At 35.1% G+C, this 11,061-nt stretch overlaps 1 protein-coding gene across 1 annotated transcript in view; it reads right to left on the bottom strand.

Annotated features, from left to right (window-relative positions):
• The window catches only part of LOC112524816 (DNA-directed RNA polymerase III subunit RPC3), a 19,203-nt gene extending 12,145 nt beyond the window's left edge, over positions 1–7,058 (bottom strand). Inside the window, exons 1-5 of the mRNA XM_025134765.1 lie at positions 6,955–7,058; positions 3,455–3,534; positions 3,214–3,361; positions 2,444–2,562; positions 2,262–2,364 (exon numbers count right to left, since the gene is read on the bottom strand). Coding sequence (XP_024990533.1) covers positions 2,262–2,364; positions 2,444–2,562; positions 3,214–3,361; positions 3,455–3,523 — 439 coding nt within the window. The 5' untranslated portion in view covers positions 3,524–3,534; positions 6,955–7,058. The remainder of the gene's footprint in view (positions 1–2,261; positions 2,365–2,443; positions 2,563–3,213; positions 3,362–3,454; positions 3,535–6,954) is intronic.
• Positions 7,059–11,061: the final 4,003 nt, after the last annotated feature.

Raw genomic sequence — 11,061 nt, 5'->3', positions numbered from 1 at the left:
TCATTGTAGAAACGGATGCTTCTGGTACGGGAGTGGGGGCTGTTTTTATGAAGTCGCAAAGGCTAATAGCTTACTTTAGTCAAGCTTTACCAACTAGAGGAAAGTTTAAGTCCGTCTATGACCGTGAATTGATGGCTATCATGTTGGCTATCAAAAAGTGGAAACATTATCTTTTGGGAAGGCACTTCATTGTTAAGACGGATCAACGTAGTCTTAAATACTTATTAGAACAGAGGGAGGTGGCTACGGAGTATCAGAAATGGCTAATCAAACTGATTGGGTTTGATTTCCCAATCCAGTTCAAACCGAGAAAAGATAATGCGGCTGCAGATGCTTTATCTAAAAGACACCATGACCCAACCTTAATAAAATTACTTACTTTTCAGGGATGGGACATCACTCAATTGATTGAACAAGTAAACCAAGACCCTAAGTGTAAAGCCCGCATTGATGCTTTAAAACTTGGGCCGGCTGCCCCAGCCCATTTCAGTTGCAAGACAATTTGTTACTCCGGCATGGTAAGCTCGTAATCCCCAGCAAATCTCCTATCGTTACCCAGTTACTTATGGAATTCCATGATGGAGCCATTGGGGGTCATGCGGGGGTCCTTAATACCTTGCAACGACTTAAAGCCGAATTTTGGTGGAAAGGAATGAAGTCGGTTGTCCAGAAATATGTAGCCGCTTGTGTGACTTGCCAATGTAATAAAAGCTAGACATTGACATCGGCCAGTTTACTATGGCCTTTGGATATTCCACAGCGGGTTTGGGAAGATTTATCCATGGATTTCGTAGAAGGATTACCCGTTTCCGAGGGCTTTAACTCTCTATTAGTGGTAGTTGATTGACCGAGTAAATTCAGCCACTTTATAGTTCTTAAACACCCCTTCATAGCACCTAAAGTAGCAGGCATTTTTGTGAAGAAGATTGTGCGTCTTCACCGGGTGCCAAGGTCTATAGTTTCGGACCGAGATAAAGTCTTCCTTAGCCATTTTGGCAGGAACTTTGGCAATTACAGGAAACTAAACTCAGATTTAGCACGGCTTACCACCCTCAGAGTGATGGGCAAACTGAAGTGGTAAACCGTGGAATTGAGGCTTACTTTCGTTGTTTCACCGGAGCACAACCACGAAAGTGAGTTACTTGGCTGCCATGGGCTGAATACTCTTACAATACCTCGTTCCATACGTCCTCCCACACCACCCCGTTCAAGATAGTGTATGATCGAGATCCTCCCAAGAATAACCCCGTATGCGGATATGAAGGTCTCTAGATCTAATGTGGATCAGATGTTGTTAGAAAGAGATAGAATGTTGTCGGAGCTACATACCCATTTACTCCGAGCTCAACAAAGAATGCGAGCATCAGCGGATAAACATCTAAGGAATGTGGAGCTGTCAGTTGGACAATGGGTATTTTTAAAGAGACACGACCATATCGACAAACTTCTTTGGCTACTCACCGAAATGTTAAGTTAGCCCCTTGTTTTTACGGGACTTTTCTTGACACTGAACGTATTGGTAAGGTAGCTTACCATTTACAGTTTTCCGAGGGGAGTAGCATCCACCCTTTTTTCATGTGTCTCAACTGAAAGAAGAAGTTGGCGATCATGGAACACATACACCTCTCCCTACAGCACTTAAAAGATAATTGGGAGTTGCCAATAGAACCAGAAACTCTAAAAGGTATTCAATATCGTAACAATAATGACATTGAAGTCCTTGGTTGGCGGGGATTGCCAAAGTTTGAAGACACGTAGGAGTTGTACACGGATATGTGTAAGCAGTTTCCAACATTCCACCTCGAGGACAAGGTGAGTAATTTCGGGGGGGGGGGGGGGGGGGTATTGATAAGCCTCCACTTACAAAAGTATATTCGAGGAGGGGTCCAAAGATAAATAAAGAGTAAAGTCGAGGGGGTAATTTTGGAAATATAATAAAGAAGGCAATGAGAAGGGTATATGGCAGGTGTGCTTTTGGCATGGTATTTTATTCAGATTTTATGTGATCTTTTGATTGTGTAGGAGAGAAATGGGCTCTCGAATTCCCATCTAGTTTTTCTTCGATTTTTCATTGTAATCGGTCCAATTTTGCCATTAATACGATTGCAATCGTTTGGGTCTATTAGACACCTCATTAGGCATACCATAGTGATTTCTTGTGTACTAAGTGTTAAAAAACAGAAAGAAACAAGACAAAAGACCACAAGTGTGAAGCAACAAAGTACCTCAGTATATAACAACATGCATATAAGGGGACTAACCTCCACTAGTMACGACAGCCCTATGCTTATCCTTATGCCTATCCATRATCTGATTAAACGATAACCTACCATGTTGAAGCAATCCTTCAAAAAGCTCCATGCACTGCAAGAAACAAAAAAGTAACTCTGTGAAGCAGGAAGTGCTAAAGCATTGATGCAAAGACCAAACTYATCCAACTTACTTCTTGTCCAAATTCATCGGACACAATAGCTAAAAACTTAGGAAACCTCATATGGTGGATAATATTGTCATGCAAGGCCATATACTGAGTCACAATCTTTGGTGCTTCCCCAAATCCACCTGCATACACATATTTGTCATTCATTATACACATTACTTTTGTTCTTGTGGAGGTAAATTTCTCATATTTGTCCATCAAATGATAATAGGTTCCAATTCTCCAAAACATCCCACCAGTCCACCACTAGTCAAACCAACACTAAAATTCCTAAAAATTATTTTATTATATGCTTCCAAAAATAAAACTCCACRGAATTGCTTCTCCTTGTTGAGAAACTTCACTTTCAGTATATAGAAGAACCTATAGATCTACTTTGTATCTTGGGCAAGTTATATGGAAGCCATTGGATATACTATATCACTATATGCATTAACCAACAATTAAAAAAATGTCACTGGGAAACCCTAGGTTAGATGACCTAATGAATTCTCTGTCCAACTACTCAAATCCATAAGAAATTCCACAATGAATTAACATGCTTCTATAACTAATGCAGTCATCATACATTTCTACATCCGAAGTAATGAAAACAGTCTTCCACTAAAACAATTACAAACTTAAGAATTTAATACAAACTAAATTGTGGTTTAACCCTCAACTAACCCAATCAATTGCTCATGGCATGTGACATATCATCGACAACCAAAAAATCTTAAAACATGATGTACAATCTAAAACTAATACACAAAAAAGTTGCTATCAAAGGGAACCTGGTTGTTGAATAGTGAAGGCTTGAACACARTTATGTTGAATTAACACAAGTAAAGCGTTTCGAACGCTCTCTTTACCGAGCTCTGTGTATCTTATCACTTGCGCCAGCGATAATGTTCCTTTGCATAGAAGACATTCGCATACTTTCTGCAAACATATGTAATTACAACATACTTGAGTATAATTTTGTAAAAAATACTAATAAAAAAGTAGACGATATTAGGTTTGATAGGAACTTACAGAGACGATATCACCAAAATAAGTGGAGATGAGATGCACAGCGAGTTTAATCCCGTGCGGCGACACCATCCTTGGCGTTTCTGGCAAAATCATCACCAATTAAGAACATAACTAATAATTATACCAAAAAATGCAACAAAAAAGTTCATAATTCAGACCCAATATAAGTAAAATCAAACAAATAAAACCTGGTAAGATTCTAAAATGAGTACATAAATACACAGATTTGGTCATTAAAACAAGAAGCAGAAGAATTAGCCAAAGAACTATCAAGAAGTTCAAAATCAAAYAAATTTCAAATTAAAAATGATGGATTCAATAACATCCAACATAAGCAAATTTAAATATACCAAAAATATTCTATATGATAAACCCAATAATTTTCAAAAAAAAAATCTGTCACATGCATTCAAGCACATTAAACCCTAAAAATTAACTAACCGAACTCGCAAAGAAAGGGGAATACCGAGTTAGAAGAGGGGTCAAGATCCCTAGTTCAAGCAATCGATTAGTGATGGTTGATTCAAAGGATGTAGATGAAAAACGATATCCTGCAAGGACAAAGCGTGAATTTGAATTTAGAGTGGTCCTTTTAAAGTTGAGCTACTGGCACTTAATGTTTGGGACCAAATTTTTTGCAAACAACATGTACAGCCAAGGAGCAATTTGCATAGCTATACCAACATGTGCAACCAAAAATGTGTTCAAAACTAACATGTACAATTTCCTATTGCTAAAACAACAATGTTCGTACCTTTTTGCAGTCAACATGTGTATCCAAGGAGCAATTTGCATAACTATACCAACATGTGCAACCAAAAAATGTGTTCAAAACAAACTACATGTACAATTTCCTATTGCTAAAACAAGAATGTTTGTATCTCCTTTATATAATTATATGATTGTTGATCTCCAAAAGAATAACAAATTAGTTGTTGCTCCATGGGCCCTTCATATAATCCATATTCATCATGGCAAAACACCCAATGTTCAAAACGAACTACATGTACAATTTCCTATTGCTAAAACCTATGCAGTTAATAGTGCGCTATAGCGGCGAAATAGCGGATAGCAGTACTAGCCAAAATAACAGTGCATATATAGCGATGCATTATAATGGTACTGCAAATAGCGGGACGCCATTACCACTATTGACCGCAATTTTGATACCAAATAGCGGTCGCTATTACCAAATTTTCTTTTTGGGCTCTTTTGGACTCCTTTTTTTAATTTAAATTCTATTTGGACTTTTGTCGTGTCATTTATGTGGGCTATTTAGAGTCAAACTTAGGCCTGCAAACAAAAAGGAAACTAATTAAATTACCAATAGAAAGAATTAAGTCAAACTTTGGTGTCCATTCCAGATTCAAAGCTCTGCTTATCGATTCCAAGTCCAAAAAGCTTCCATCAGCTCGCGTTTTCTTCTCGATCCCGCGGTTCCACGGGTTTTCTGCTGGAGTTTTCTTCTCGAGTTTCTTCTCATCTCGACAGCACAACTCCTATTACTATGTTGCTTATGTGTTTTGAATTGTTTGACTTGATATTTATTAGACATACGATATTTTAAGTTTTATATATATTCATATTTATTTTATGAACATAATTTTTTTCACTGCTACATCACCGCGATAACCGCCATTTCAAATCAAGGTCCCTACCGCTATTTCCGCAATAGACCGCGTTAACTGCTTAGGCTAAAACAAGAATGTTTATATCTCCTTTATATGATTATTGATCTCTAGAAGAATAACAAATTAGCTATTGCTCCATGGGCCCTTCATATATTCCATATTCATCATGGCAAAACACCCAATTATATCTGCTGATTGCCTTTCTTAATGGATACGCTTTTAATTTTTCACTTGAAAATAGGTACTTTCCTTTTTATCCTAACTAATCAACTTGCCTATTCAATGTCTATTGATGTCTAATATGTAGTAATATGAAATCTATCCTTTTGAAACAATCAAGAATGCCCCTATCAATATGATAAACTTAACACTTACAAACAAATACATCAACAATTTCAAGTTTTCAACAATTTTTGTTACAGAAGGTAGATTTCAACATAAAAAATAACCAACATGATAAACTTGAACATATTCAAACAAATATCTCAACAATTACAAATTTCATTGTAACGCAAGTGGTGAGGGACTAAATCACGTTATACCCTAAGAAATAAAATTGATGAACTAAATCACCGTAAACCTAAATTTGACTTACGAGAGCGAGAGGTGAGAATTTCTTAATTAGAATTCGCACAAATGCTAAATCGCACACATGGGTTCCCTCCTGGAAGACAATGTACAGTCACAATCTCACACACATGCTCTGTTCCGTTCTGGAAGACGGCATACTCACATATAGAATCGCTCATTCACACAGGTTCTTTAATGATCTTCTGGTCTTGGTGTGTGGACTATGTTGACTGTCGAGGGTGGGCCTGGAATCAATGACCGCACTAATAACAATTTGGGCTATATAAGAAAAATGAGTCAATTAAACTATTAATCCTTATTGTTTGCTCAAAAATTGGATTTAGGGGTTGTCTGGCAGCTCCGGAATCATTTAGTACAGAATAATTAAGTTGCCAAAATGTTTGAAAGGCTCTTACAATTTAGTGTTAGATAGAAAATGATTGTTTGGAAACTGTTTTGAATCAACAGTCTCAATGACATAATATTACCATTTTACCCTCATGTCTTGTGTTGAATGAAAATCAATGTTTGACAAAAGTTCTGAATTGAAATTTCTAAATGAAAAAAAAAACAATTAATGGTCCAAGACAATCTGATATCATATCAATCCAAACAAACATAACAATAGTTGTTCAAACTTTGGCCTAACAAAACATCACAAGAAATGCAATGCAAACACAATGGTTTGTGTACAACATCTAATTTGAAGCATTTTAACACCAACCAATTATTTGAAGCATTCAACACCAACCAATTTGCAATCTCATGGTTTTTTAAAAACATGTAAGAGACTACTATCTAGCTTGAGATCTTTTAGATTTGGATGGTGCAACATGCTAAAATCAGCCAACACCACGAACAAGATTATTGAAACTACTTCTTCTCTTAAGCATTTTATCGAATAGGTAGTTGACGAACCATACCATAAATTCGAAACATGTAAAATCATCTTTAGAAAACCCATTCTTAACAGATAAAAGTAATACACAAAAAAAGAATAGATTGCAATTCAACTCAAATATTGAACACCAAAAAAGTTGTCATCTTCTCTTAAACATTTCATCGAATAGGTAGTAGACGAAGTGATGAACCATACTATAGATTCAAAACATGTAAACTCATCTATAAAGAAACCATTCTTAACCAATCAAGCACATCAAATTGCACACAAACATAGAAGGAAACGAAGTAGCATACAAAAAAAAAAAGAACTGCAATTAACCACATGGAGAGTGATTGCAATGAAGGAAAAAACACAATAAACCTAATCAAGCACATTTTATGGAGAAGAGGTTTTACCGGAATCAAGAGTGATGGCTACTGGTACGAGAATAGACTCAGGTGCCGGAGACCTGTTTTCGCCGGTTACTTGTGTACTTGGACCAGAAACGAGTGTGAGGAGGGAATCGACAGCCAAAAAAAAAATCGATGGTTTAGTTTGAGAGGGGTGCTTGGGATGCCTAAATAAGTGATTATTTTGGGCGGGGACGATAATATTGAGTTTTGGTATCTCATATATTTTAAAGGTTTATCTAATCCAAATACTTTTTATAAAATTCCAATTTAGTATTATATAAATTGATAAACATTTTTATAAAAAATATAAATTATTTTATGTAAACAATCCCAAACACCGAGAGAATAGAGGAGCCATGTGGGGGAAAACGAGATGTGATTTGTCCAAGGGATGGATTGATTTCATTTAAAATTCGTTAAAACAGACCGTTTGGTGTTTTTCCCAAATTTTTAGGGATAAAAGGTCTATTGAAATAAAAGAGTTAGTTGTTTTTTTAGATAAAACATCTATCGGAACAAAAAAGTTTATGTTTACCAAAATCCTTTGGGGCTTTTGGTTCCCATAGTAAAGAATGAAATATGTGAAAAGATTTGATTTTAAAGAAATTGTAATGGAATTTGGAATGAAATATGTTAAATGATTTAGAATCTGTTTGTTTGCGGTGGTCGACAGTGGTTCAATGGAGGTCATATGGGTCTCGGTAAATCAAGCTGGAAAGATGGGGATAATTAATTAATTGGTTTGCTTGGGAGCTTTCGATTAGGAAGGAATATAAATAAATTCATTCTCAATTAGAAATGGCCAAATGGGCCCGGCTCGACTTAGGACCGGAACCGACTTAGGACTGGCCCAGTTAAGGACCGATTATGGTTTTCATCCCCAAGGCACGGCCTGGCCAAGACCGGTTTGGGGCCGATTATAGGCCCGGTCTGGAACCGGCCCGATTTTTTCAAAAGAAATGTATTTCTAGTTTTCTAAGTGTATTTGATTGAAAATCAAGTTACAAATTTACAATTGAACATACTTTTTAAGTGTATTTGATTGAAAACCAATTATAAAAACTATAATAAAACGTAATTTTTAAGTGTATTTGATTGAAAATCAATTATAAAACTACAATAAAACTTATTTTTTTAAATGTATTTAATTGACCTAATTAGATACTTTAAAGTGTATTAGAATAACATTAAAATATTTTTAAAAGTTTATCAAAAAAAGTATAAAAAGAAAATGTTTTTTAATATAGGACCGATTTGGGCCTGGCCAGGGACTTGGACCGGTTACAAGTACCCTTAACTAGGCCTTAGTATTTTCAATGGAACCAGGACTGGTCCGGATTGTTACTGTTTGAGATCGGTTTTTGGTCACCTCTATTCTCAATTATGATGGAATGACCAAATCCATGAATGGTGAAATGTGTTGAATTCAATTTCTTTTCATAAGTAAACCAAATGCCTGAATGAAATTTGGTCAATGGAATCGGTCATTCCAATTCCTTCAAATTTCATCGAAATCCTGCAAACCAAATATCCCTTTAAGGTAAGAGGTTTGACCGGATAACAAGTATAACTTAAATAAATATTAATTAGGAGTTGTTGTTTACAAAATGTTTTTAATAAAAATTGCCATAAAGTAAATTTATTCTTTAAAAAATTGTTTGTATTAAATGATAAATGAAACTTTGTTATTTACAAAATATTTGCATATGTTTTCAGGTTCTTTTATATACAAATTAATAATATATGATAATTTGACAACACATTCACAAAATATTAAATGTTTTTTTAATATAGGATCCAGAAACCTTTCATATTTTGATCTTGACGATCAACATTCAGATCAATTATTTTATTGTTGGTAAACACTTAATCTTTTTTTACTTAGGGGCTATTTGACAGTTGCTAAATGATTTAATGCAGAATAGTTAAGTGGTCAGAATGGTTAAGATGGTCAGAATTGTTAAGTGTTGAATGAAACAATGTTGTTTGGTAACTGTTCTATGAATGACAACAAATTATCATTTTAACCCTCTGTATGATTTAGTATTGAATGAAATATAATTGTTTGGCAGATATCTGAATAAAACAATTATTTTGCAAATATAACTGCGGCTTTCAAATTAATCCAAACAAACATAGCATTACTAGTTCAAAACAAGATTTTTCATATTAATCAAACCAACATAACATTACTTTTTTCAAATTCTAGAATAAACAAAAACATAACAATCTAATTCCAACATAATATTTTCTGAACAATTCTTAATTTGATGCATTTAACGTTAACTGATTCACAACTATTGTCCCTGAACTTCCTATGGTTGTCGCTTTATTTTGCTTTGGTCGTTGAACTAACAACTGATAAAAAATGGTGTTGCCTACATTTTGGTCGTTTTACATTTTTCATTCATCCCATACCTGCAACACCCCTCCTCCTCATAAAGTTCAGGGCCTGAAATATAGCGAAGCACATCATGTCTGAAAATTAGCAATGGTTCTTCAGGCATGAATGATACACACAGTTCATCCAATGCTTGACAAATAACAATCAAATCCCAATGGTTCTTTAGGCATGACTAATAACAATCACATAATCTCTCCATTCAACAATTTCTAACTTCAAGAACAAATGAAGAACCATCAAACCAAGAGTAACATAACACCCACTGACCCAAATGTTAAGCATTAATTAGCAAGCAACTTTTAACCCCTATTTTCAGTAAGGAAAAAAAAGCCCAATCTAAGTATGAAGTATCTAACCTGAGCAGCATTTGATTACAAAAAGTTGGTTTTTATAGTTCAAGAAAAGTAATGAATGGCTGGATCAACCAAATGAACCCTAGAAAAGGTCAACAACCACTAAACAATACATCATCTACTTAAAAATCTCCCAAGAGGGTTTACATCTATAAAAAAAAGATAGTTCTATCTTTCAGCAAAACCAAAATCCCACAAATTTTTTCATATGGGTTTTTCAATAAAATCAAAGAATCACTGAAAGGATCAACTAGATCATCCAAAATCAACCCCTAAAGAAAAGTCAACCACCATGAACCACCCAAGAACACACCACCTACTGAAATCTCAAGTGGGTTAAATCTATAAATCAAGATTCAAATTCAATCACCATCAAACCTTTTGATTTGGGTTGGTGAAATCTATAACTATATCACCAAAATAATCCCAAAAAAAAATTAACAACCACCAAAAGAAATCCATAATCTGCTAAAATTTTCTAAAGTGGCTTACATCTATAGAACAAGTCAAAGTCAAAATTACAAACAAAATCAAGATCAAAATCCCATTAAACATATATCATTGATGATTAAAAAAATTTAAAGAGGAAAACTTAGCAGCAGGAGGAAGGAGGAACGAGCCGGAGGAAGGAGGCGAGATCGACACAACAGACTGGGAGGCAGCAACTCGTGGGAGGCGATACAGCCTCAACTCGTGGGAGGCAGCAACTAATGGGAGGCGAGATCGATTGGAAGGAGGAAGGAGGAGTAGGTGACTGTAGAATTTTTAGAGGGAAAAAAATGGAAGAAGACCCTTCTGAATCATTTAGGAGCTCCCTAAACACCAAATCATTTAGGAGCTCCCTAAACACCAAATCATTACGAGGCTTTTAAGAGGTTTTTTTTTTGCCAAACAACTCGTACCTTTTAATGTCACCATTAAGAGTCATCCAAACAGCCCCTTAGGTAAGAGGCTCTTACCCGTAAGAGACGGTAAGAGGCTCTTACCCGTAAGAGACGGTAAGAGGCATAAGATGTTAGTAAACATCCCCTTACTCAGTTATGGTTGACTATAAATTGATGCTTACTTGATATTTATATTAAGTACGAATCGAATTAAAATAATAATTATACCCCTATGTTAAAATTTAAAACACATGTTAATTTAAAGTATTCCACATAAAAATATTAATTTCTTTCTTCAAAAAGAGTTCTAAACCCTTTATACCCCTCTTTCTTTCTACCTTTTCAATCCTCATCGTTCTCAAGAGAAAACTAAAGTAATTTCTGAAAGTTTCTTCTTGAAAATTGTTTAGAGGTATGATGTTTTTCCTTCTTCCAAAGCCTCTTTGATTTTAACTTTGAATATTTTTAA

This window comes from Cynara cardunculus, assembly GCF_001531365.2.
Source record: "Cynara cardunculus var. scolymus isolate 2C chromosome LG 13, CcrdV1, whole genome shotgun sequence".
Taxonomy (NCBI): domain Eukaryota; kingdom Viridiplantae; phylum Streptophyta; class Magnoliopsida; order Asterales; family Asteraceae; genus Cynara; species Cynara cardunculus.
The sequence above is the reverse complement of the archived record's forward strand: the minus strand, read 5'-3'. Positions and strand labels throughout refer to the sequence as shown.